Below are 26766 nucleotides of genomic sequence, written 5' to 3'. Positions count from 1 at the left end.
TTAATTAACCAATTGTGTGCTCTTCTCAAGTCCATTATTGGGACACTTACAGAATAGCAGTTACAAAAGCAATCTTTACTCTTACTCCTTTTATGAATTCATTTAGCATTTGTCTAAATTCCTGCATTGCTGGTAAACACATGCATTCAGCTGAGCTGTATGTTTTTGTGGCAGAATCGAGGGCGTTGTCAGAGTTTGATTCTAAAGCATCTTACATGCTCTTAGTGCTGACTGGTTAATGGCAAAGAGTGCTTGTGGAAGGATCTAGACTTTATTTGCTTTGTTGCTGTTCAGTATGTTTCCAGCTTCTCATATAGGATTTTAAATCCTGCCCCATTTCATGCACTGGAAGACTCAGAGTGAATCTGAAAACTTGCAACAAAGTTGAAATGCATTTTTAGTTCCTCCAAGCCCCAGAAGTTCTGAGCAGATTTGTTGCTTACCTGAAGGAGTGTATCCAAGTTCTGAAAAAGTTACAAGTATCATATTGGATGCATTTGGGAAAAAAAAAGTACCCTTAAGAATTTAAACCAGATTGCTGCTGAAAAGCTCCATATCCTTATATATTGACTTATAGGATTTTTTGAGTGTTGTTGCTCTTTAAATGTTGATTTTTAGTTTTTGTAATATCACAAGAGCAAGCCCACAATAACATAGTCGCTTGAAGTAAAATTTTTTTATGCTGTGATGCTTTCCTTGAAGGACTTTCAGGCAGGTAGACAGGTCAATAACTTGTTCAGTCTTTTCTTTTCTTCCAGATGTTGAGGTCCTGAGGGTAGAAAGAATCCAGCTGATCGATGCAGTCTTAAATCTCTGCACTTATCACCATCCAGAGAATATCCAGCTACCTCCAGGGTAAGACTTATCACATAGATAATCTTGCTGTGATCTAGCTCAGTTTCACCTTGTGACTAACATTCCTAGCTCACAGATTTTAGATGCTTTTCTCTATTAAATTTTTTAGTAACAAAATGACAAGGATTTTCAGGGTCATATTCAGGTGAGTATTTCTCTAGAGCAGTGAAGACCTGAGTCATGGAATGTACTTTGGTCTGCAAACACTGACATTTCTGCCCTAGAAATTTTCAGCTGAATCCTGCTTTCCCTCCTGAAAGGATTTTTGTGTGTGTGTGGGTGTCTTTTTGTTGGGAAAAGCATTGAACTGGCATGACTGAATCTAAACAGTGCATGATTATGGAGAAAAGCAGACTTGACGTGGGCTAAGGAACCAAACTTGACCACGTATCTCTATTGATGGCTTTTGCAGGTACCAGCCTCCAAATCTAGCTATTTCTACTCTCTACTGGAAAGCCTGGCCTCTCCTGCTGGTAGTGGCTGCGTTCAATCCTGAAAATATTGGTGAGTTTGGACATTTCTTAGGATACCATTTTTGCTACAAAAATTGGCCAAGGTGCTTTCTGCAGAAGTCTGATTGCTTGTGTGCAAGGCCTGTGCTGGGTTAGTGAGGTAACTGCAGTTAAATAACTGTGTATCCCCTGTGGGTGAAAAATGTGTGCAGGTGGGATTTGGACCAGCATGTGGCTGGAGTTGCCTTGTTTGTGCTCTGAGTGTTAGGAGCTGTTCTCAAGTGAGCTTGTGTTTCCCCACCTTGCAATGTGTTAGAGTATATTTAAAGGCTGTTTTTTTTTCCTGTATTCCTTATTGTTTTTCTCTTCTCTGCTGCAGGTCTGGCTGCATGGGAGGAGTACCCCTCTCTAAAGATGCTCATGGAAATGGTCATGACCAAGTTAGTATGGTTAAATCCCTATGTATATCAAACAGACCACCGAAAACACACATTTCTGAATTAAGTTTGTGCCATGCAACTCCTTCCTTTCCAGTGGGACTTGTGTAAAATAAACTGGCATCAACACTGCAGTTGGAGTGGGAAAAGTGCCTTCCCTCAACAAGAATATTATAAGCAAGGGAATAAAGCTGAGAAAAAGGGGGAGGGGGGATGACTGCTGTGCCTTGCTGAGAAGGTCTCAGTCTCCTGGCTCCACTGAGAAACTACTTGGTTTTTTCTATGTTGTCTGTCAGAGCTGAGGTGCTGTGTTCTTTCTGACTGTGGTTCATGAATTTTGAATAGAACAAGATAACCATTTTCTTTTCTAAACTTTTTTTTTCCTCAGTAATTATTCTTATCCTCAATGTACCTTGACGGATGAGGAGACACGCACAGAGATGATTAATCGTGAACTTCAAATCTCCCAGAGAGAAAAACAGGAGATTCTTGCATTTGAGGGTCATCTGGCAGCTGCATCCACAAAACAAACAATTACAGAAAGCAGCAGCCTCTTGCTGTCCCAGCTGACAAGTCTGGACCCTCAGTAAGTGGCCTTCTGCATTCTAATATCATTATGAAATCCTGGTTAACAGGTCAGGAAACCCTGCTCCCCCACAGGATGGTTGATGTGGGGAAGAAGAGCTCTGTGGTGTGGTAGCCCATGGGATCACAGAATCATAGAATGGTTTTGGTTGGAAGATCATCTGGTTCCAACGTGCCTGCCACCTTCCTACAAACCCCTCATGCACTACAGAACTGGCTGATCCTCCTCACATCAGAGTGAAGCTCTGTCAGCCTGTAACTTGCTGTTTCTGTGCCAGGGGCCCCCCTCGCAGACCTCCACCACACGTCCTGGAGCAGGTGAAAAGCCTGAACCAGTCTCTTCGCTTGGGCCACCTTCTGTGTCGCAGTCGCCATCCTGACTTTCTTCTCAACATCATCCAAAGACAGGTGAGCTGTGGTGGGACTGGATCCTTTGCCTCTGAAACTTGAGCAGAATGAGGGGCAAAAGGAAGCTAAGTGAGATTCAGGGGAAGGTGGTTTGCTGCTCAGGAATTAAATGATCAGTGTAATGCATCTATGTTCTGCTGACCTTGTTAAGTCTCATCCTTCCCAGGCCTCATCACAGTCAATGCCATGGCTGGCAGATCTGGTTCAGTCCAGTGAGGGCTCCTTGGACGTCCTGCCCGTGCAGTGTCTTTGTGAGTTCCTGCTTCATGATGCTGCTGATGAGTCTACCTCAGGTGAAGAAGAAGAGGAGGGTGAGAGTAAGGACCAGCGTGCCAAGAAACGCCAGGTGAGCATTCTCTTGGGAATCCCTTCTGTTACCTACTTTCTGTGCATCCCAGACTTGATTTCACTGGACAGACCAACTTATCCCACAGAGACAGCAGAAACAAAGGCAGTTGCTTGGACGCTTGCAAGACTTGCTGTTGGGACCCAAAGCAGATGAACAGACAACCTGCGAGGTGCTTGACTACTTCCTGCGGCGCCTGAGCTCCTCCCAGGTGGCTTCCAGGGTCCTGGCCATGAAGGTGAGCAGAATGGAAATCATCTTGACTAGGGTCTGTCGGAAGCCCAGGGCAGAGCCCTAGGTTATCTTGAGTCCAGAGCCAGCACAGTGAAATTGTTCCATGTCATCTTCCTTCAGTGACTTGTCTCAATCTCCAAAACTCATCAAATACACTTCTCCCTGCTGCTCAGAAGTTATTGTTCAACAGCTAAGTCGTACTGAAGATAGAGCTGGATTTTACTTTGTTTCCCGTGGAGTTCAGGTGTAGGCTCAGGAGATTGCGTGCCATGTGGAGTAATTGGCAGAGGCTGTTGTTAGTGAGTGAGTGCGTGGTGCTCTGGAGCATAGACAAGGCAAAGAGAATTGCAGGAAGCCCGACAAAGATCATGCTCAGACTGAAACTTCAAGCAGGCTATCTGTCAAGAAAACACATTCTATGAAATGAAACCTGTTGTGTGCTGCATTTGGATCCTTCTGTGGTGTTTGAAGCATGTTTCTGTTATACTCACTAGTATGAAACAAGCAGTCCAGCTATGCACCAGCTGTATGTGTGTGACTCGTGCAGGGCCTGTCCTTGGTGCTGTCGGAAGGAGGAATGCGTGATGGGGAGGAGAAGGATCACCCCATGGAAGAAGACTCTGGTGATTCTGAGCTGCTGCAGGGATACCAGTGGCTGCTGAGAGACCTCCCGAGGCTGCCACTGTTTGACAGTGTGAGAGCCACGACAGCTCTGGCCTTGCAGCAGGTGGGTGGAAGCAGCTGAAGGGAGGAGTGTCAGGCTTGTTCTTTTTCTATGAGTGCTGAAACAGATCTAAACAAACTGGATCTGGCTATGATATTGGCATGTTTGTGTGCTTGCAGAAGAATTTTGCTTATGCTGGTGCTTGTTTTTATTACATCCTGATTTCTAACGAGAGGAATTCTCATTCTAGGCCATCCACATGGAGACAGATCCCCAGACCATCAGTGCTTACCTGGTGTACCTCTCCCAGCACGCCCCAGTGGAGGAGCAGGGACAGCACAACGACCTTGCTCTGGTGAGAGGAGGGATTGTGTGGGGGACACATGGCACGTTCCAGGACAGTGGTAGGCATGGGACTTGCTCTACCAGCAGGATGAGTTTTGGGGAGTGTGTTACTCCAATAGCTGCATGTTCATGTCTGTGATGGGTTGAAAGGCAAACCTGTATCTTTGGTTTATATAATGAAATGGTAGTCAGAGCAATAGCCTTCAGTGCAGCAGCCCATCAGCTGGAATGGGGAGTACAAGAATGGATAGTGTTTTGATGGAAATCCCACCACCTGGCAGTGTTTCATAAATAAGCAGGTGCTAAACCTGCAGTCTTATGTGTCTGGGGAGAGAATGGAAAGTCAGGAACTTCAGTGGTGGGATATGTACTCCCCTATAACCAAAACTAGATTTCTAGGTTGATTTGTTTGTGTGAGTTTTTTTCTTTTTAGAAAAGCTTTTGGTAATTTTTTTAAAGGATTTTTTTTCTTTTTTCTCCCTGGGTATTTTTTTGTTGCTTTTAAGACTCATGTGGTGATATTGCCTCTGTTTGGATACACAGAGGAGGTTGAGTGATAAGCATCAGGAGACCTTTCTCTTCAGAGAAATGCTATGTAAATGCTTGTTTTGTAATGGGGTGCATCAGAATGCATCTGTGCTCCACTGGGGCTCTGTAAGATGCATGCAAAGCACTGGCCTTTTCCCTCCTGTGTCAGTTCTACTCTTGATTCCACAAGCTGATCTCCAGAGTGGTTTGTACTGGGCTGATGATGGGAGCTGCAGAACATGATGCAGTGAAACAGTGGGACCTGGCTGTGTTTTGCAGTAAAGACCTGCTGGATGTTTTCTCCCTGCAGGATGTCGCCCGACTGATCGTGGAGCGCTCCACCATCATGTCCCACCTGTTCTCCAAGCTCTCCTACAGTGCTGAGTCAGATGCAGTGCTCGTGGCTCTGCTCTCCATCTTCTCCCGCTACATCAAGCGCATGCGGCAGAGCAAGGAGGGCGAGGAGGTGTACAGCTGGGTGAGTGCCTCCTGCCTTGCCCCAGCAGCTCACAGACACTGGGCAGCTTAACAGAACAGAAGCCCTTTGTGGGTTACTCAACTTGAATAAACCAAGTCTAGCTCAAGAATTCCCTGATCTGAAAATAATCTGATTGTGACATAATATCAGAGCCAAGCCTATGTGTTTGTAAAATGCCTTTTAGACTTTTCCCCAAGTATCTTTTGTTGCCACTGTTGGAGTTGTGGGGAACTATGGTCTGAATAAATTTGTCCATTCTCATGTTCTCCTTTATGTACCCACCTTTGCTCATCCTGTCTTATCCTGCCTTTTTCCAGTCAGAGTCTCAGGATCAGGTGTTCCTTCGTTGGACTAGTGGGGAAACAGCCACCATGCACATCCTTGTGGTCCATGCCATGGTTATTCTCCTGACACTGGGGCCACCTCAAGGTCAGTGAAGTATGCTCGGATTTTTTTGGGGCATAATGGTCAATACAGGACGGCTTTTCTCTGTCTGCTGCCTCCTAACAGGTCAGACTGGTGTTAATCCTTCTACTCACAGGCTTGACCCTTGCAGTACTTGTCTGTAGCTGTAAGATTTATCAGAATATTGCTGCAAAGAGTGAAGGATTTGCAGGCTGGTTTTGGTTTTTTTTGCTTTTTTTTTTCTTTCTGCAGACAGCAGGAAATGCCAAAACAATGGTGTGTTCTGGTGTATTGACAGAGAGGGGGGTTCTAGGTGATTGTGAACATGGCAAATAATTTTTTATCCACTCTTAAGCAGGGGATGGTGATTTTTACACCTTACTGGACATATGGTTCCCGGAGAAAAAGCCCCTTCCTACTGCTTTTCTGGTTGACACCTCCGAGGAGGCTCTGCTGCTCCCCGACTGGCTGAAGCTGCGGATGATCCGCTCCGAGGTCCCGCGGCTCGTGGATGCAGGTGAGCCTGTGCTGTGGCTGCTGGTGTTTCAAACCCTGCAGAAAGGAAAGGGAGAGGCTTCCTTGCTCAAGTGTGCCCAGCCGTCCTATTTGGATGCCTTTGGATGTAGCCATCTGTCACCGTTACTTTTAAAGAGGGGAGTGAGTCTGAATGGATATTCCCCTTTCTGTGTATTTTAAAGGAATGGGAGACTCTGAATTGAGGTCTCATCTCTTTTACAACAATGCAGATGGAACTAAGCTATGCAATCACCAGACAACAGGCACAGCACTGTGGAAAGCTGTGCCTATAGTATGTAAGCTAAAGCTCTGGTTACTCTGGTCCTTGTACCACTCGTCAGGGCTCTCTTTCTTCTTGGTATTCAGAGCTTTCATCCCATTTTACTAATTAAATGGCAGCTGTCTATAGCCAGTGATTGAATTATTCAATAATTCCTGCCTGCAGCCATCAAGAGATAGGGTGGAAGTTATTTTTTAATACGAATGATTGCATTACTGAGGTTCTAATAAAATTAAACAGAAGATCAGATTAGCCAGTGAGTGAATTAACTGGAAGATGCAATAAGGCAGCAATGATTTGCAGAGGAAAGAAAATATAGTAGGCAGCTGTCAGACTTCTGGCTTTAGGCTCTCTGCAGCCCTGTCATTAATGTGTCACTGTTGGTCCAGACAAAAGCATAAAGATCAGGTAATAAAGATTACCTCCATGGACAGTTCAGAGGTCTGAGGACTCAGTGTTTGTCTATTGCAGCCCTGCAGGACCTGGAGCCACAGCAGCTGCTTCTCTTTGTTCAGTCCTTTGGAATCCCAGTTTCCAGCATGAGCAAACTTCTGCAGTACCTGGATCAGGCAGTATCTCATGACCCACAGACGCTGGAGCAGAATATCATGGACAAAAGTAAGAGTTACAGAGGAGGCTGACTAGGCATTTAACTTTTTCTTGAATGGTTTCCATGAGTATCTCCTGTGACTTCCTTGGAAAAATCCAAGCTAGTTCAGCAAACTTTGTGCATAGGCTGCTTTGGCAGCTTGTTGTCACTGTAGACACCTGGGTGGCCCTTGGCTGTATTTCCCAAAATAGAGGATGATTTTTTGGATTGGAATGTACAGAGTCAAAAAGTACTTTGGAAGGTACTTTGTAAAAGAAACAAAGCTTTCAAGGCATCATGTTTACAAAGCCTGTGGGAACAGCAGATTCTCTTGTCTGTAGGAGCTGTACAAACAGCCAATTCTGTCCTGCTTTAATGAAGAGAGCAAGATGATGATGTGCTCTTATTTCCTTCTTTTTTCAGACTACATGGCTCATCTTGTGGAGGTTCAACATGAGAGAGGAGCGACAGGAGGCCAGACTTTCCACTCCCTGCTTACTGCCTCCCTACCAGCCCGCCGAGGTACTGCCCAGGATAGCCTGAATATCAAAATCATCTTCCAAACTTCCCTCTTTTGTTGCTGTTGAGAGGAACAGGCAGAGATGTCTTAAAAAGCAGACATGTTGTAATAAACCAGCAAGCTACAGTTAGACACCAGTCCTTTGCTAGAGTTTTTTTGCTTCTGGCAAAGAGAGAAATTCCAGTATTTTTGGAGTTTATTACAGTGAGTTTTTCTGAGTCATATGGAAAAGTAGGTCTTGCTTGGAATTAAGAGAAAAGCTGCTGAATTCCTCAGTGGTTAGAGACTGTAAAGCTGAAGGTGATCTGGTGTTGGGGATCCAGATGCTATCTACCATAACAGCATTTTCCTTTCTTTCCTTTTATTCCTCTTGCAGACAGCGCTGAGACTGCAAGGTCAAAATCTAGTCCTGAAAACTCTCAAAGTCAGAGTCGGATCCGGGCCTTGAGCCAGGTCCGTGTTCTGGGCCCAGAAGATGATCTGGCAGGCATCTTGCTGCAGGTACTGTTATAACCTCCAGCTGAGTAGCTGCTTCCCTGCAGCAGCTTCATGAAATCCATTTCTCCTATACTTGCATCTTGTGACTCCTTATCCTGCAGTGTTTGCAGGCAATAAATATGAAAGCCCTGATGCAATGAGACTGTGCCATTGCAGCCTGGTGGAGTTGATACTGGCAGGAATTTTCTCTTGTAGTTGGAACGTGATGTGGCTTTTGATCATGCCTGGTACTGTCAGTACCTACTAGCATGTTGCTGTCTCTGCACCTTGTTTGTTCTGTGCATAGTGCCTTTCCTCTCAGCAGTGGATGCAGGATTTGTGAAATGCTCACAGGGCCCTGGCAGCAAAGCTGTGTGCAAACAGCATTTGTACTCTGGCTTGTCTGCTTACAGAGCTTCCCTCCCTCCATCGACTCCAGAAGGAGCCTACAGGGAATTAATTGGCCAAGTCGGTTGTTGGTGTTTGGGTAGTAGGATTCCCCTGCAGTGTCAGTGTTGATAATCGTGTTGGGGTTGCAGAGATGCTGCTTATGTTCATGTGCCAGGCACTAGAATATAGAGAAAGCTGTATCAGAAGGTTCCTGTTAGCCTACAGTCAGTATAACTGTACAAGGTAAATCACTCCTCTGCCTCGGGGTGTTCATGGTACAGCAATCCTTTCATTGTCTGTCCTAAACGTACTCCCTGTTGTATCTCCCCAGCTTTTCCCACTGACCCCGGACCCGCGGTGGCAGAACTCCAGCCTGCGGCCGCTGGCCCTGGCACTGCAGCAGTCGCTGGGGCAGGAGCTGGCCCACATCCGCCAAGGAGCTGTGCCAGAGAGTGGGGTCACAGCCAGTGGGGTCACGGCCAGCGGGGTCACGGCCAGCGGGGTCACGGCCAGCGGGGTCGCGGCACGGCTGCTGCAGGCCTTGGCTGCGCTGCTCAACTCCGCGCACGGCGGCGCCCTGGTCATGGCCATGCACCACCACCACTTCATCTCCTGCCCGCTCATGCGCCAGCTCTACCAGTACCACGTGAGTGCCTTTGGGAGCATTTCATAGAGAGGGGTGAGGGAGAAACGGGAAATCTGGGAGCATTTCATAGAGAGGGGTGAGGGAGAAACGGGAAATCTGCAGGGCATCTGCTCTGCTGTGTGCACACTTCATAATGCTCAGCTCAGGTTGCCTGGCCATGGGCATGTGGATGTGGGCTGGCGGCATTAGCCTGGCACTGCTGAGATTACCTGCAGAGTTAGTGTACCTTACCTAGCCTGGTAACTATTTTTTGGATTTACAGCTGTAGGTCTCTGCTGGTTTTGGGGTCTGTATTCTGTGGTGTTCTGTAGTGTTGGACATGTCTTGCAAGCCAGGGCATTTGCAGACAGTTTGAGAGCAGAAGTCTAATTCATAGAGTCATAAAATGGTTTGGGTTGGAAGGGACCTTAAAGATCACCTGGCTGCAATTCCCCTGCTGTGGGCCGGGGGAGCACCTTTTACTAGACCAGGTTGCTCCAAGCCCATCCTACCTGGCTTTGAACATTTCCAGGGATGGGGAGTCCAGAGCCTCTGGGCAACCTCTGCCAATGTCTCACCACCCTCACTGTAAAGAATTTCTTCCCAGCGCTCCATGCCACAGGACACTGCCTTCTCCTCGCTCTTCTTCAAAGTGCTCATGCAGATGCTGCAGTGGCTGGAGAACCCTGCCGTGGAAGATGGTCCCCTGCGAGCTCAGCTGAAGGCCTTTGCTGTGCAATACTCCTCAAGGCACAGGATCAGTGATGGTACTGGCACTGGGCAGCTTATGGGACTCAGAGGGGACAAAGTGGGACAAGAAAGAGACAAAACTGCAGCTGGAGCAGGAAGTGTCACGGGCAGCCTTTTAGACAGGTGTCATAAGGAATTACGAAAGTAGCACATTGTGCTGCAGAAACTCTTTGAGGCTGTGAACCAGTGCCTTAGCTCTGAGGGCTTGCAGTAGACACCTGGTAGCATCTCACCAAGCACAGCAGATCTCTCAGGGAAAACTTATAATTTCTCAGGTTGGGAATTCTGTGTGAGCTATAGTTTTGGTAGATGAGCATGCAGGAATGCCTCTGGAACAAGGTCACATCATGACTTAGAGAGTTGTTTATCATCTGCCATCCCATGGGAGCAGGAGTCTAACCAAGAGCTTGGGCGTGGAAATGGGTTTGTGGTTAGAGAGCTTCTTAGCCACATGTCCCTGTAACATGAAGGAGAGCTGTCAAGGATTGTGGTGGCCATAAGTGGCAGTAGAATGTATATTTGTATGTTTGAGTAGTTGTGCCCTGGAGCCACATGGGGAATCTGTAGGAGGGAAGTCTGATGTGGGGGCTGGCTTGTCCCTGTGATGCCAGTGCTGTGATTTTGTTACAGTTCGAGGTGGCTTCTTGCACCTCACAGAAGCTCTTTCTTTCCGTCGTGACCCGGACTTGATCAGCTCCACAGTCTGTGCCATCATTGCAACCCTGAAATCAGGAGAGAAGTGTAATGTGGAGCCAGAGCTCATCAGCAAAGGTATGGATGTCCTTCTCCTCTCCTTCTTTGTAGCAGCAGCTTGAACTTCCAGCCCAGCAAGGCAGTGCCTACTGTGCAGGCTGTGGGAATCTGCCTGGACCAGAAAATGTGAACTGATCTAAGCTTGGTCCTGTCTTGTATCACCTCCTTTCCCCCACTGTATGTGGGTTTATAAACTGTGATCTGGGGCTCAGATTAAGTCTCTGAGCAAACTGTTGGTTTCCACTAACAAAAAGAAATGGAAGCCTACTATCCCAGACAAAAATGGCTTCCCTCTTCCTCACTGGGCCTGGCTATCAGGAATAATACTTGCAAGGTTCTATACCTTTCACCACATCCTGGAGTTAATGAGTGGCATCTTTCTCCCTCTGCTAGTCCTTCAAGGTCTGATTGAAGCCCACTCTCCGTACCTGGAGGAGCTCCTGACTGTCCTCTTCTCAGCTACTGTTGAGACCAGGTGTCCTGCCGTGAAACCAATTGCTGTGGTGTGCTCCTTGTTGCTCCAGGACAAAGAAGAAACACCAGTAAAGAAGGAGGTGGAGAGTTGCAGGTGAGCCAAGGCAATGATGGGAATTCACAGGTAGGTCTGGGTGCATGGTATCACCAGTGACACTGGCCTTGCTTTGTTCACAGTGCTGAATCAGCTTGGCCAGGGCCTGCCTCTGGCCTTCTCAATGACTGGCTGGAGATGTTGGACCCTGAGGTCATCAGCAGCTGCCCTGATCTACAGCAGAAGCTGCTGTTCTCCTGGAACAAAGTAAGAGTTGTTGGGCAGAGGGACTGCTGTGCTGAAACAACTTTCTGGGGTACTGACCTGCGCCTGGAAACAGGGCAAGGGCTATTTTTATATTCTGCCACAGGTTACTGTGTGAGTTCCAAAGCAGTACAGGATGACTAGGACAGTTCTGTGCAAGGCTCGCATTTCTCAGTGCAGGGCTTATGTTTCCTCTTATCTTTATATTTCCTCAGCTATGTTCTTTTAAGGACTTCAGAGTGCTTTACAGACACAGCACAGTCCCATAACAACCCAGCCAGCTGTGTTTTGGTTGGTATTTTTGCAGACAGATCAATAGCTTGCCCAAAGTGCCATGCCAAAGTTAAGGCTGAAACTGAATTTCACATCTGATGCGATGTTCTCTCAGAAAGTGCTGTCCTAAATCCTCGTGCTGTCTGTGCTGTCTGCCCTCCTGGGCTGTCATCCTTCTGCAATGCACTTGGCATCTTCTACAGCCACCTTGATACCATGATCTGTTCATTACATCTCTTCCTCTCTCGGTGCTTGCAGGCAGGGTCCCAGGTGCCCTCCTTCCGCCCATACCTCTTGGCTCTTCTGACTCACCAGTCCAGCTGGACCACACTGCACCAGTGCATCCGGCTTCTGCTTGGCAGGAACAGGGAGCAAAGGTGAGTCTTGTTTGGCCTAGCCAAGGGGTTGAGTTGGGCAGCTCTGTCTGAGAGAGAACAAGACCTCTTCCATCTTCATGGTGTGTCTGCCAGAAGATGTAAGTCAGCCAAAAATAGACTTTGTGAGAAGGATGCAGATTTCAGTCCTGCTGATTTGTGTACCTTGATATAAATATTACCTACTGTTTGATGGAAGCAGCACATAAAGATTTGGCTGTGTTCTAAACAGGAAGTGCTAATTGTGGATAATCCATCTTGCATTGCCCTTGTTGGTAGTCTTTATGAACACAGGGTTTGCAAGGTGGCTTGGATAGCAAACTGAGGGCTCTCTCTGTATTGGACAGGCTCTGATGGATCTTTTGGTTATACTAAACTCCATTTCCAGTCTTTTTTCTAACCCTTTCATGGCATCAGCCTCCCAGTTTTGATCTCTGCAGCAGCCCTAGCTCTCAGCTTCTATACACAGCTTTCAAATACTGAAGTTCCAGTGTAGTAGTATTGTTACAGTTATGGACCAGGCTATGCTAAAAACTAGTAACAGCAAGACTTGTAAAACTGGGAGTATTTCAGTTTATTATTTTATTCTTAATTTCTTGCTCAAAATTAAATTACTTTCTCAGTTCAACGTAACTGCTGTGATGGGAACAGTAAGGTCATTGATCTGATTGTACCAGCTGTTTGTGTTGATGACCAGCTCCTGGCCTTGGTGGAAGGCTCCATGTAGCCCCCACACTTGCTGAATGCCATTTGTTCTGTTCTGTACCCTGTGCTGTGCTTACTGCAACAACTATTTAGTCATAATCTGGGAACAGAACCAACCCCTTCTTGGGACTTAATAGGTCCTATTTTTACATTTGCAGATGTTTCTTTCTTCACAGCACTCATCATGTTTAGTGATGCTTCCATGTGTTTGTGTGCTGCCTGAGGGTTGTGTTAACTCTAATTGCAAATCTGTCTTCTTTTGTCTTCTGGCAGGTTTGACCCAACTGCATCCTTGGATTTCTTGTGGGCCTGTATTCACATTCCTCGGATCTGGCAGGGAAGGGACCAGAGAACTCCTCAGGTATCGGTTCAGTTCTTCCAAGATTCCTATCTGGATGGAGTGAGAGGCAGTGTTTTCACAGTGCCTGATTTTTCCATGGCCAAGAGGTGGCTGGAGTGATTCAGGTGCAGTGTGCCAAGTTTGCTGTCTGTACCTCAGCTGATTACTTAGTTGCTCTGCTGTTACATATTACAGTGGCAATTTAGAGTCCAAAAAGCTGATAGGAACACATAAAGTTTGCCCACTTGGCATTTCCCCTGCAGAAGTTGCCACAATATCTGGTAAAGGCACAAGAGAGTGGCAAGCAAGCTAAAACTCAGCATGGGATAATTGCCATTTTACAAAGAAAAGGAGGCTGTGTCTCTTCTCCACAGAACTGGTGACTGAGTTATGCTTTCTGACCCATCACACATGCTGAGACGGAAGTAAATGAAGGAGTAGGGATAAAGAGATTTTATTTGGGGCTGTGATTCTTTCAGAGCTCTAGATATGGAGCCATTCTTAAGTCTGGTTCTAAGATGTTCCATTCCAGTGGGGGAAGGTGTGACTAGAAGGAACTAAGGATCTTGGGATTTGGTGTGGAATTATTTGGGGTGTTCTCTTGCATTACAGAAGCGCCGTGAGGAATTTGTGCTCCACCTGAAGGCATCAGAACTGATCAGCATGGTGGAGCTGATCCTGGCTGAAGCAGAGACCAGATACCAGAACACTGACCAGGCCTCCTGCACACTCATCCAGTCTCGACTGCCGTTGTTGCTCAGTTGTTCTCATGGAGACCTTGAGAACGTCAAAAAAGTAACAGAATATTTGACCAGCTGCATCCAGCAGTGGGGAAGCAGGTGAGGGTTCAAATGAGGAGCATTGTCTGCTGGAATTGTAGCTCCTGGGCACAGGCAGGCAGGTAATGATATGACTTGCCAGTATGTCTTCATTAAGAATATCATGTTCCAGAGCCTCTATGAAAATGCACACTATCCTTCCCGAGGTTTGAGGAAATAACAAGTGGTTTTAAGTGGTACTCAGCCCAGGAAGCTGACTGCAAAAGTGAAATTTAAGGACCTTCTTGCTTTTAGGACTTTAGAATGAAATTCTTGACATGCTTGAGTTTTTTCTTTTGTTCTTTAAGGCAGTGGTTATTTTTAATTACTAGTTCCTAACGTGGGATTTCTTGTCTACTCATCCCTTGAGTCACTGCTTGTAATACATCCTGCTTCTGACTTGCTTTCAAAGCTGAATGGAGACCAAATTGTTTCCTAACAGCTATTTTAAGACTGTAGAAAGAACAGGAAGATGATGTTTTTGTGGCAGTGAAAGGAACTGACCTAATTCCAACCTTGCTTATGTGATACTAAGAAAGATTCTAAGTAACTGTTGCTTTCTACTGCCTCCCAGTACAGACTATGCCAGGGATCTACAGGGGTTTCAGGTGTGTAGAGAACATGCTGGTTTTAGTCTGAATAATTGTGGTTCTGACTTCTTTTCCAGTTGGGATGGGGCTTACTGTGAGTACCTCATGCAGGAACTCTGCACTGGAGATGTAAGCAGGGCTTTCTTCTCCTATGCCCTTTGAACTCCAGATGGCCTCGTGGTGGATCCCCATAGACTGTGGATGGATCTCTGTAGAAAGTGAATGATTTGAGCCATTCAAAAGAAGCAAAGACTTAAAAAACACTGGTTGAAATTATTGATATCCGTGTTTTCACATGCTCTGTTTACCACGTGCAGGAAGGGCGTTACTAATCTGATGGGTCTTGGATGTTTGCTGGTTGAACTAATGTAGTGTCCAGTGTCTGACCTCTCCCTTTTTCCTTTAGCTCTGTGGGGAAATGCTGCCAGGACCTTCTGCTGCAGATATACCTGCAACTACCTGAGCTCCTTGTGCCTATGCCAGAGATGCTTCTTACCAGTGAAGGAGCCAGAGACAGCAGCACTTGCAAGGTAAAGTTAGAGGCATAGGAAAGCCCCTTTCCAGTTGTGTTTGCACAATGGATGCTACCTTGATGCCCAGTTTAGAAGGTGAGGGCTGGCAAAAGCTTCCTGGGTGACTTTGGTTTCTTTATTTTGCTTTTCTGTTACCCCTTCCCTGCCTGCACTCTCTAGAGCAGAGAGTTCTGTTGTGGTTTATTTTGCAGTGTCCTTCTATAAAATAGTATAAGCTCCACAAGCTTCTGTGTGCCAAAGGCTTCTGTAAGGCACAAGTGTGCAGGCATCTGATCCTGCTTTGATGTCTGTAGGGACTGTGGACTTCAGATCCCATGCCAGCTGGATCACTGCATCTGCTCACAGATTCTACCTGAAAATAATTTCTGTTAACCCCCCTGTGTAGCTGGAAAGGAATTGGGAAGCACTGCTGGAGAGCCAGGGGCTGGTTTGTACATTAAACTTCTTAACAGTTTGCTCATTATTTTTCTTCCAGCTTGATGCCCTGGTTCACAGATTCATTAACCTCCTCGCAGACACCAGTGACTCCAAGTCATCGGAAAGCCGCGTGTGGGATGCCAATATGGCCTGCAGGAAGTTGGCTGTGGCTCATCCCATCCTCCTCCTTAGGTACCTCTCTCTCCCTGTGTGTGGCTGGGGCTTATTGAAAAGCATCCACCCTTGTCCTAGAAAGGGAACAAACTTGCAGCAATCGCAGTAGTGGTGAGAGAATTCACCTTCATGTACAGAAGTCAGGAGAAAAGGCGGCAAAGTGACATCTTTTACAGTGAGGCACCACCTTGCGTCTGTCAGGAAATAATCTTGGAATTGGAGACTAGGGAACAGAGTATGGGTGGGAAATGGGGAGACTGAGTCTTTCTGTACAGGGATCAAGACAAGAACTCTGAGAGAGGATACGGGATTTTGCCTTCCAGGAACTGAGGTAACATGTACCTTTGAAAGATCTAGGCCTAGATTTTCTTGTTTTGTGTTTCAGGCACTTGCCAATGATTGCAGCACTGCTGCACGGCCGCGTTCACCTCAATTTCCAGGAATTCAGGCAGCAGAACCACTTGACCTTCTTCATCCATGTCCTGGGGATCCTGGAGCTGCTCCAGCCGCAGGTCTTCCAGAACGAGCACCAGGCGGCACTCTGGGACTGTCTCCTGTCCTTCATCCGTCTGCTGCTGGTAGGAAAATCCCTGCTTCCCTCCCTGTGCCGGCTGCTGGCCGCTAGATGGGGAAGCTCGTGTAACACAGGGCCAACCTTGGTGCTTCTCATTTGAAGGGAAAGCCTTCCTAAATGTCTAAGAACAGAAAAGTGCATTAAGTACCTTGGAGAGCTTGAAAAGGAGGTAGCAGATCAAGAAACTGCTCCCTGGTACCCAGAGGTGCAGGATGGGGCAGTGCATTGCTGCTATTTTTTGGTTAACTCTCTAACTCTCACCTTTTTGACCCTTTCCCAGAACTACAGAAAATCCTCACGGCACCTGGCTGCCTTCATCAGCAAGTTTGTGCAGTTTATCCACAAGTACATCACGTGCAATGCCCAGGCAGCTGTCTCCTTCTTGCAGAAGCACTCGGATCCACTCCAGTAAGCTTCCTTATGCCTGTTAGCCATGCACAGTCAGATTGCCAGAAGCTAATCAGACAGAAGATAGCAAGAGGATGTGACAGAGTAGCTGCTAATATGGCACATTTTTACCCTTGGCTCCCTTAAGTCTCCACTGAAATGAGCAGCATATCTCTTCTTTATAGGTGAAAACTGAGCCCAAGGAAGTCCCATAATGACTTTAACTCACATAATGGCCTAAATGTTATATTGAGGTATTATGGTGCCCCTACAACCTTTCCAGAGAGGCAGCTGGAGAGTCTTTGCCTAGAGCAGTGGCTGCAGGGTCCCACCTACAGATAAGGTGGGAAAATGCATTTGAGTTGCAGTTATGAAGAAAGGAAAAATCTTGTTTCTGCTTCTGAGAAGCTCTTTGTTTCAGTGTACGTATCTGTGCTCACCTTATTGCTATTGAAAGCCAAACACTCCACCTCTTTTTCCCAGTGACCTCTCATCAGACAACAGTGACCTAGCAATGCTGAAGTCCCTCCTGGCTGGGCTGAGTCTGCCTAGTAAGAGTGGCAGCTTGGACAGGGGCTCTGATGAAGAGAAGGATGGTGAGTCTGGATGGGAGAAGAGTTATTCCAGCTGGTGAACCTGCACTCTGTTTTGGAGAATAGGTGTTTTGTGGGGTGTATACTGTGCTTGTTCTTGTAGCAGCTCAATGTGTTTAGAGTGGAGAATGGCACTGCTATGCTCAGCAGTTGGGAAACAGTATTTGGGATGGGTTAATTTGCTTTCCTGCCAGTGGTATCACTACTGGAGCAGAACAGCTCTTAACAAGGGTGAGTTTCCTGGTCGTGGATTTTGCCCTTTTAATCCACACTTAAGGATTGACCTGTTGGGGGGACTCTAAGGGTACATCCATTCTTCCATTGTTGACAGCTTGCACAGCCTGCATGGGAAAATTATTCAGCATTAAAAGAGCTTGCAAAGCTTCCTCCTCAGCGTCAGCTGATGGGGTTACAGGAGGTGCAGTGAGATTAGAGACAGTGTGAGACAATTGTATCTCAGCATTGCTGGTGGCTCATGATACACCCCTGCACTGGTGGGGAACACTGGCCAGTCCACGGGCTGTCAGGAGTGCCCTGCTCTGTCTCTCTCCCCCCAGATGAAGCAGCTGCTGGCTCTCTCCCCCTGGTCAGCGTGTCCCTCTTCACTCCCCTCACGCCGGCTGAAATGGCTCCCTATATGAAGAGGCTCTCCAGAGGCCAGACAGTGGAGGGTGAGTGAGGACCTGCTGTGTAGTGACACAGAGCAAATGCAGACGTTTGTCAACCTTGTTATTTATCTGTCAGCAGCAGCCTGGTTTCCTGTTTCAGTCTTGTGTTTGGAAGTCACCAGCAGTTAGGATGTTGTTCCATTTTTGGATTAACTTGTCCATAGCCTCCTGTGATTCTGTGACAGAGGCTTCCTATGATTCTGTTATCCCTGAGCTCAGCAGTACTTCAATGGCCCTTCTAGGCCATTTGAGATTGGCCCTTCTGAGCCATTTGATGGCCCCTTTGAGGCTCTTCAAGAATCTTCAAGCGTTTTGGGAGATAGTATGAATAAATCAAGGAATGCTGCAGTTCGAGCCAGGTCTGAAGTGCTGATAGGAATGAAATACCAAACTGAGGAGAAGCAGGATTTGCTAGAAATCCCCAAATGGCCTTCATGGAAGAAAAACATCTTAATCTGGCATATGGGAACAATATTCTCCAAAGGTCTTCTGAAGTTACAGGTGTCCTGTGTTCAAACCTAAGTTTGTTGTAAGTTGTGACAGTTTTCCTTCCAAGGTAGAATAGGACAAAAAAGTCCTGCCTGTACCCTGTGTTTTAAAGAGACACTCTGAAGGTCTTTAGTTACAGAAGAAGGTGTTCTGAAACTGAAACTTCTCACCCCATTGCATTCCTTCCTCTGCCTAGACAGGTTGGGATGTGTTGATCTGGCACATCCCTTTATGAAGAACTGCCTTTATTACACTACCTCTGTGTGCAAGTGGGAAAACTTGATGGCTTGGGAGATTTGTTTTGTGTGGAAAAAGAAAAGATTCTTTGCTGGATCAGTGAATTTCACTCACCTTTTCAACCTGTGTCTTTTCCCAGACATCCTGGAGGTGCTGACAGACATCGATGAGATGTCCAGACGGAGGCCAGAAATTCTTGCCTTTTTTGCTGTGAGTATAGGTGTCTCAAACTGCAACTGGAAGGGATTCTTTTCACCAGAGTCTGTTGCACAGCCAGCTTAAGCACTACCCTTCCTCTGCTTTTTGGTTGTTGCAGCACTTCAGGAGTAAAGTGTCCTCAGTTAGCCCTGCTGAGGGCAGACAGTATTTCCCTCCATTGCATACTGCCTCAACTATCATCTACTGTATGTCAGAGGAAGAATTAAACCTCTGTCCTCTTCCCAGGGCAAGGAGAGAACAGAACAGCTCTGTTGAATAAGCTGGAAACTAGGGAAAACTCAGCTGTCCCACATGAAATAAGATTACAGAAGGGTACTTTAAAGTATTCAAAACCAGGATAATCTGTCTTACAAAGAGGGATTTCTAGGGTCAGCCAGTACCTGCTGGATTTGTGTTGGGCTGGATTGGTGTGGAGGGGGAGTAATGCCAGTCTGAGGAGTTTGTGCTCCCTGAATGGCCCTGTGATCCACATTTGTCCATCTTTCAGACAAACCTGCAGAAGCTGATGAGTTCATCAGAGGATTCCTGCCGAAACCTGGCCTTCAGCCTGGCTTTGCGCTCCATCCAGAACAACCCCAGGTGAGCAGCACTGCAACTGAGGCTGTGCTGGCTGATCTGGGGCTCTACTGACCCTGTCATGTTTCACTCCCAGCATTGCTGCAGATTTCCTGCCCACCTACATGTACTGACCCTGTCATGTTTCACTCCCAGCATTGCTGCAGATTTCCTGCCCACCTACATGTACTGCCTTGGCAGCCGAGACTTCGAGGTGGTGCAGACAGCACTGAGGAACCTGCCTGAATACACCCTCCTCTGCCAAGGTACCTGGAGATCAGCCACCTTTGGGCCATGGTTGGCCTCACAAGGGTCAAAGCTGGGGTGCTGTGCTCCCCTGGGAAGTTGCCAGGGATTGCTGTTGCTTAGACCAGGCTGTCAATACCAATAGTGGCTTTGGGCTGAGCTTCACAAGGGGGATTTGTCATAGAGACAAGGGGGGCTTCCTTGAAGCAGATTTGCTCCCTTATGGTTTTCTATGAGTTGTGACCTCTCACATGATCACAAAGCCACAGAACTGTTAGAGGGGGGATTGTGCCACGTTCTTATGGAAGGGGAGATCTCTTGTGCAGCTGCAAATGCTCACCCAGTGGTTGTTGGTGGATTGCTCTTGCACATGGAGCCCTGGGGCCAGTCCTCATTCTGCCTTTCCCTTTCCCAGAACATGCAGCAGTGCTGCTGCACAGGGCCTTCCTGGTGGGCATGTACGGCCAGATCGACACCAGCTCTCAGATCTCAGAGGCCTTGAAGATCCTGCACATGGAGGCCATGATATGAACGTGGTTCTGGGAGTTCCACTTCCAGAGGAATTAATTTAATGGACTCATCAGCTGCATTACAGCCCTTTAAGAAGAACAGTGTATTGCAACCCATGTGCTGGAGGATCAAAGAGGGGATGTGGCAGGCCAGACTGTGCTGGAAAAGAAGACGGTGCTGCCTGAAGATCAGAAAAGGGCAAGGATCAATCTGGCTGGCTAAGATGCCATTATTGTGGGAGAAAAATCTCCTAAACATTGTGCCAAACAGGGACCACTTCCTTCTTGGGGTCTTGGGGCAGCGGCTGTTGGTTTGTTGTTTGGGGTTTTTTGTCTCTCCAAGAAGGCAGAGCTGCTCGGAGAGCAGAAGGGAGTGAGTGATGGCCCTTGCAATTGAAGTGTCTGCACTCTCTGTGTTGGAGAGAACATGCAGATTTGTGCAGGGGGAGAGACCACTTTGGTTTCTGGGGGCGGGTGGTTTTTTTATTTTATAATTAAAATTCTCTTTGTTTCCATTGTGCCTTTCTCTGCTCCCTTGGGCATAGCTTGACATCCCTCTCACCCTGTTCTTCAGTCTCTTGTTGCTCTAGACAAAGCATCTCTGGAAGACCTGTCTCTGTGGCCAAGTGCTCACAGGGCTGTCTAGGCCTTTTGCAGGATATGCAAGAAATGGAACAGATTTGGAAGGGTCAGTGAGGTACCATGGATGAGTTGGGTCAGTACCAGCTGCTGACAGGACAACTTTTAAAAGGTTCCTTGGAAAACTTTTGTTTAAAAACAAATAAAACAAACTTCTTGGTACATCTGCAAACATCCCAGCAGCTGGCCACTGTCACAGTGGAGGCTTTGAACCAGCAGCTGGGTTTCCTTGTTGGGATCTGCCAGTTCCTCCCTGTGACTCTTCTGACCACTGCTCTCTGGTCCTTGCCTGCTGATTGGGGTGAGGGTTTATTTGCCAGCTGTCGTTTGGGGACAGGAAATCTTCCTTTCCCCTGCTGCAGAGAAATTACTGCTCCTTGTGCTTGTTCTCCAGCCCCACTTAATTCTAATCACCAGTTTGTTCTCTTGTCATTTGTCTCTATTCCTCTGGTGCTCCATTTGTTAGTAGAGAAACACTGTAGTATAGTAATGACAAACATCCTGGAGGAATTTTATCTATATCTCCTTGCTGGTGGCAGGGACAGTTGTGACCTCATAGGTGGCTGGGTGGGGAAATATTGGCTATTCTTGCACATGAGGAATACCACAGCTGAGCACTTTAGCTGATGTGTCAAAATATGAATGAATGTCCAGCTGGCTTTGCAAAGAAATGGAGAAGAAAAGGGGGAGAACTGAACCTCCCACCAACTCTTAAGTAGCCTTGTCTTTAAATAGAGATTAGAGCCATCAGTTATGGATGCAACATGCTCTTTTCCTCAGCAGCATCTGCTTTGCATCCAGAGCCACTACTGTGGCAATTAGCTCCATATAAATTAAGTGGAGGAACAGCTGAAGGAGATCAAGTCAGTGGAATGGGTTTCCTGAGGGGCTCAGTGACAGCAGGATTAATGCCTGTCCAAGGGGAGCCAGTGATCTCACTGGGAGCCCTTACTTTAGTCCCTTATCACACATCATTAAGGCACTGCTCAGTTTGTCAGGGCAGGGAGGTAGTTCTGTTGGTGCTGCTGTGGGCCTAGAGCAGCTGGGAGCTTGTGGGGCTTCCTGGAAAAGGGCTTTTAAGGACTGAGTCAAGGAGCAAGGAAGATGTCTCAAGACTGTTATTGTGCAAGGACAGTGAGTCAAACATGATAGTGGTGCTTTGGTAAATTTCTCTGCAGCTGGGGCTTTCCAGAAATTCCACTCTGGCACTGCAACTAGAAACATTTACAGGCAAAACCAAACAATGTGGTTGGTCCCAAATTATCCTGTGTCAGTTTTGCAATGGCTGTGGTGAGCAGACGTGCTCCAGGATGCCTGGGTCACAGGAGCAGGGCACGCTTGGATGTTGGCAGAACTACTTCAGGACCCCTCAGTCCAGAGCAGACAGGTTTTGCAGAGCTGTGTGGAAGGAGATATGTCTGGGAATGTGGAAGGAGCATCTCTTTAGCAGCAGCAGGAATCTCCTTTTGGGAAATCAGGAAATGAAGTCAAATGGAGATGCTGTGGGTGGAAGTTACTCTGCAGAACTGAGACTTCCCATAGGTCTCCCGGTACAAAAATCATCTTGTGATTTGTTGATCTCTCCCTTTTGCTGTGTTGAAGGTTCCCACAATGCATTTTCTCTGCTGCCATCCTCTGCTTGGACCCAGTGGAGCTAAGCAGGTTGCCTTGGCTTGAAGCACATCATCAAAACCAGATCAGTGCTGAAAACAGGGCTGTCAGAGGGTGCCTGGCTGTGTGAAGACTGCTCAGGGCAGGGCTCCATCCCTGCTGTTGGGGAAGGCAGCTGTGACACGTCTCAAGTGGTTGGTGACAGTGGTACTGATGCCCTGATGCTTGCCTGCCTGTAGTCTTGCTCTGTAATTTCCATCTCTGCCTGGCTGAACACCTCCTCTCCTCCCATCCTGGCTGAGCTGACAGTGTCACCCTTCACAGCTCATCCCAACCCCACCTGGGGCTGGGGCCATCTTCTGTGGTGCCTTGTTCAGAAGAGGAATGGTGAGGAGGTTTGCAGGGTCTTTCTGGCCAAGCTCATGGGGCTCCATGACCCACCCAGTGCAAGTCACTGCTCCCATCTGCCTTACAGGCAGCACATCCCAAACTGGTGCAAAATGCTCGTTTTAGACACTTTTTTACCATCATCTCCTGTAGTCAAGAGCTTTCTAAAGAGAACTGGGCTGCCAGAGCTGCTGTCTGGGGCTGGGGAATGTGCTTAACACTGGCTCGTGGGGAGGCTTTTTGTCTTCTCAGATACACTGAGAATTCCTTGCCAGCTGTAGGGGGAGGCGTGGTGGGGAAGAAAAAACTGGCCACAGGTTTGTTTCCCATCCTGTGGCTGCACCCAGCTCAGGGCAAGGCTGGCTCTTGTCCAGCATGCACATGATGGACCTCCACTGCTTGGCTGGGCACAGGTGGGCACCTCTAAGCTGGCCATGCCACGCACCTGCCAGGCCCTGTGTGGCTGCAGTTGTGGCCCCTCACATGTGCCAATGTCCTGGAGGTTCGTGGCTTTTTGGCACAGCTCTGGGCAAGGTTGTGCATCCCAGGAACTGTGAGGGGTATCCTGGAGAGCATGTAAATTTGGTTCTGAGCAGAGTGTGACTAAGCAGGGAGGTGCCTGCCTGTTCCTGCCTCAGTGGCTGCTGCCTCTGGGACATGCTTGGCATTGGGGAGCTGGACAAGTCCCACTACTGAACTCAGAGGAAAATCTGCCCAACCTGCTGTGCCAACAGCAGAAGCACAGGGAGAGGTGTGCAGGTAACAGCCACTAACTGGGATTTCATGGCTAAAGGCTGATGTTGTGCCAGCCATGAGAAATGAGAAAGGGTAAAGAGAAGCCTCACCTTGCAAGGAGCAGCACACAAGTGGGTCTGTGAGTGGAGCCTGTTCCCAGGACTGCTCCCTGGGGCCCTGCCATCCACTTCCTCCAGCCAACCTCATCTGTGATCTCCATCAGTGACAAATGCAATCCTGGCCCTGCCTGCCCTCAATTAACTTCCTTCTGGCCATAGCACAGTTCAGGACAGTATGGTTCACACTTAACTTGAGGACTGGTTTGCTAAAAGCTAGAAATGGTAAGACTTTTGTTAACTTCAGGAGTGTCAAAGCCAGCCCCATGCCAGCTAAGTAGCCTGGCTGCTCTAGGGGTAGCATTTGCCTGAGGTTGACTGTTCTCTGTGTTGCCTGTCCTTGTATTTACATTATTTGCCCCTACACTGGCAGAATATAGAGTTTGAAATTTCCCATCATTTTAATATCAGAAGACCTCTATAACAACATATCTGCCTGTCCCATGTTGCCGGTGGTGTTTTGGTATCAGCCTGTTTGCAGGAACACCATCTCTAACACAAGATACTGACAAAAAATGTCAAGACCCCCAGCAACAATTAAAAAATTAATTAAGCTACAGTAGCCCAGTCATTGCTGGTAATTATTAAGCTGTAAGAATTGCTAATTGTCTTATTAGCATTAAGCAATTATGCAAATAATGGAAAACATACCATAAGAGTAATAAAATTACCTCCCTTTCTCTCTCTCTATTTTTAAAAACCAATAATGATATTCAAAATTGAAAGCGATGCATATGGTTTTATTGTGAGTGTCTTTGGAGAGGAGTGAGACCTCTAAGGGTGCTCAGCCCTTCTGGGGCATCCCAAAACACATCTACCATGAGTTCTCTTGCAGAGCTTCTAGTGCCCCACACCAGGACATCCCCTGGTTCTGCACCCAGCAAAGCACCCACACAGGGACACAGGGTGGCCAGGACTGGAGAGTCACAATTTTGTACTGCATTAGATATTCTAGGGGAGTCCCTGTTCTCCTCCTAATAAAGCACAGAGTGCTTCAGGTTTGGTCTGGGTGAAAACAAAGCAATTTGTAGTTTTTCTGTCAATTCAGTGCAGAAGTGGAAAGTTCTGGCCTTTGGAGTTGCTGTCTCAAGGATTTTATTCCTGTGAAGTTCATAACCTGAGGTAAGAGCTGGCTTCTTCTCAGGTGAGGTTCCAGCTGGATTTCAGGGTACAGGAATAAGCTGAATGATGAGCAAGTGGTTTTGTGTTCCTTGAAACAACAACAAGACCTGACTTACCCTCACTACCAGAGAAAGGAAACTTCACTTGCTCATGTCTACAATGGGCCTGGAAAACATGAGGTGCTTTTTTGCTTCAGCACGTTCACACTGTTAATCACTAACAAATTTTATTGGTTTTACAGGCTTTAAATTCTGCTTTACTGATAAGACACAGCATTTCAAAGTGCCCAAGCCAGTTCCTGCTCCAGGGTGTGTTCTGCTCCCATGGAGGTGCCTTGATAAACCTGGGGTCACTTCACCCACTTGCATGATCCAAACAGGTTTTGGTCTGCAAAACACACCTTTGCTTTCACTTTCTGATAAGAATGGGGATGTTTGCAGCTCCTGGAGGACCAGAGAGAGTGTTCTGCCATGGTGCTGAAAAGACTGGGGGTCACCATCATCTGTTTCCCCTCCTTGGAAGACAAGGGGAGATCACCTTACGAAATAAGGACCACCTCCAACCCTCTTGGAGTGCTCCTTTCAGCTCCCTGGGACTTGTGACCCACCAAGCTGCTGTTTATGCCCTTTTCATTTTTCCCATCACCTGGTGTGTAGGATGCAGGGTGTGAGTAATCTCTTATCTTTGTTGCCTGGAAACAACTTTCTGAAATCACCCTCTAGCCTGCCCCTCATTTCACTGCACTGGGGGACACAAAAGCCAGCAGGACATTTGGCTGGTGGGTAGGAGGGACAAGGGAGAGAGACTTCTTTCTGTTTTGATGTGATACTGTGTTACACCTAGGTGATAGGACACACTTTTTTCTGATGCTCACTGGTTTTGGTCCTTTAAGATTTTAGGATAATGTGTTTACCATTTATGAGCTTCTCGGGGGGGGGATGTGTTGCAGAGAGATTTACCAAAGTGCCTTTTCCTGTAACTTCACATTTCTCTTTCATCTTCTTGGAAGAATGGAACAAATGGAAATTCTTGTTCAGACTTGAATTTCATAATAACTTTTTTTCTGCCACTTTTACAGGTCAGACTAGTCAGACTCTGAGGGGAGGCAGGTATCATGTGGAAGCATTTCTGCGTGAGTAGCTGTGAAATTGTTGGGGCTTTCTTTTCCCTGTTTGGGGCCTTTCCCTCTCTGTGGAGTCAGCCTGGCTGCCTTCTGGGAAGAGAGAGCTGACGAGGCATGTTACTGATGAGACAAATGCTTTTTCCTTCTTGTTTTAAATCCCTCCATTTAATTCAAGCCATTGGCACGGGGATGTATGAGAGCTCTTGGCTACGACACACACTTCCTATTGTTGGGAGTGAACAGCCCTGCACACAGCCTGAGGCAAAATTATGAAGTAGCTCAATTTGATCAGCTGATTCCTCACAATAGTTAAAAGATGTGATTTTTTCTATGATGTTACACTCTCCTATGAGAAAAAAAAAATAAGCATCTCTTGCTTCTCAGCTTCACAAGGCCCCACATTTCCTGATACAAGGAATTGGCCCTTCACCCTCTTGAGTCTTCAAGGTGACAAATGCTGGTTGGGTTTCTTTGGGCTTTAGGGTGGCCGAGTCAGATATTTAAGTTTTTTCTCTACTAATGGTAAAATCCATTGGTTGCTGGATAAATTTAAGAGGTGGTGGCAGAGTAATCCCCACTAGTCATAGTCATAGCAACTGTCAGGAAGCACCAACATTTCTTTGGTGCAGCCTGGTATCTAAGAAGAGAACTGAAAAGGACTGAGGAAGAGAAAGAAGAGTGTCTATAAGAAGAGAAGAATAAATCAGTCCATGTCTGTGGATTGCTGCTCCAGCAGGCTTCCAAACACACCTTGGGAAGGGAGCTAGGGGAGCAGGCACTGTGCTGCAGGACACACTTTGCTCCATGAGCCAGCTGTGCATCACAGGTGGGAAACCTCACCCAGCAGCTCTGGGAAAAGCTCAGTGAGCAGGGGCAAGGTCTGCAAAACAGGATATGGACCTATAAGGCTCCCTCAAACGAAA

At 47.2% G+C, this 26766-nt stretch overlaps 1 protein-coding gene across 2 annotated transcripts in view; it reads left to right on the top strand.

The window, feature by feature from the left end:
- The window catches only part of INTS1 (integrator complex subunit 1), a 28114-nt gene extending 7489 nt beyond the window's left edge, over positions 1 to 20625 (top strand). Inside the window, exons 15-47 of one of the 2 annotated variants that reach the window (XM_038150832.1) lie at positions 759 to 855; positions 1268 to 1359; positions 1687 to 1747; positions 2133 to 2330; positions 2608 to 2737; positions 2904 to 3083; positions 3172 to 3321; positions 3865 to 4044; positions 4232 to 4336; positions 5165 to 5332; positions 5650 to 5761; positions 6093 to 6254; positions 7005 to 7151; positions 7546 to 7644; positions 8019 to 8143; positions 8841 to 9155; positions 9742 to 9901; positions 10515 to 10655; positions 11031 to 11205; positions 11289 to 11412; positions 11941 to 12059; positions 13035 to 13122; positions 13714 to 13940; positions 14916 to 15039; positions 15518 to 15651; positions 16019 to 16211; positions 16488 to 16615; positions 17078 to 17190; positions 17745 to 17858; positions 18721 to 18791; positions 19288 to 19379; positions 19512 to 19621; positions 20017 to 20625. In XM_038150832.1, the coding sequence (XP_038006760.1) occupies positions 759 to 855; positions 1268 to 1359; positions 1687 to 1747; positions 2133 to 2330; positions 2608 to 2737; positions 2904 to 3083; positions 3172 to 3321; positions 3865 to 4044; positions 4232 to 4336; positions 5165 to 5332; positions 5650 to 5761; positions 6093 to 6254; positions 7005 to 7151; positions 7546 to 7644; positions 8019 to 8143; positions 8841 to 9155; positions 9742 to 9901; positions 10515 to 10655; positions 11031 to 11205; positions 11289 to 11412; positions 11941 to 12059; positions 13035 to 13122; positions 13714 to 13940; positions 14916 to 15039; positions 15518 to 15651; positions 16019 to 16211; positions 16488 to 16615; positions 17078 to 17190; positions 17745 to 17858; positions 18721 to 18791; positions 19288 to 19379; positions 19512 to 19621; positions 20017 to 20132 (4550 nt within the window). In that variant the 3' untranslated portion in view covers positions 20133 to 20625. The remainder of the gene's footprint in view (positions 1 to 758; positions 856 to 1267; positions 1360 to 1686; positions 1748 to 2132; positions 2331 to 2607; positions 2738 to 2903; positions 3084 to 3171; positions 3322 to 3864; positions 4045 to 4231; positions 4337 to 5164; positions 5333 to 5649; positions 5762 to 6092; positions 6255 to 7004; positions 7152 to 7545; positions 7645 to 8018; positions 8144 to 8840; positions 9156 to 9741; positions 9902 to 10514; positions 10656 to 11030; positions 11206 to 11288; positions 11413 to 11940; positions 12060 to 13034; positions 13123 to 13713; positions 13941 to 14915; positions 15040 to 15517; positions 15652 to 16018; positions 16212 to 16487; positions 16616 to 17077; positions 17191 to 17744; positions 17859 to 18720; positions 18792 to 19287; positions 19380 to 19511; positions 19622 to 20016) is intronic. The other variant, XM_038150833.1, reaches the window with a different exon arrangement.
- Positions 20626 to 26766: the final 6141 nt, after the last annotated feature.

The sequence above is a fragment of the Motacilla alba genome, chromosome 14, assembly GCF_015832195.1.
Source record: "Motacilla alba alba isolate MOTALB_02 chromosome 14, Motacilla_alba_V1.0_pri, whole genome shotgun sequence".
NCBI lineage: Eukaryota > Metazoa > Chordata > Aves > Passeriformes > Motacillidae > Motacilla > Motacilla alba.
Note: the sequence above shows the minus strand (reverse complement) of the source record. Positions and strands in the feature narration are given on the sequence as shown.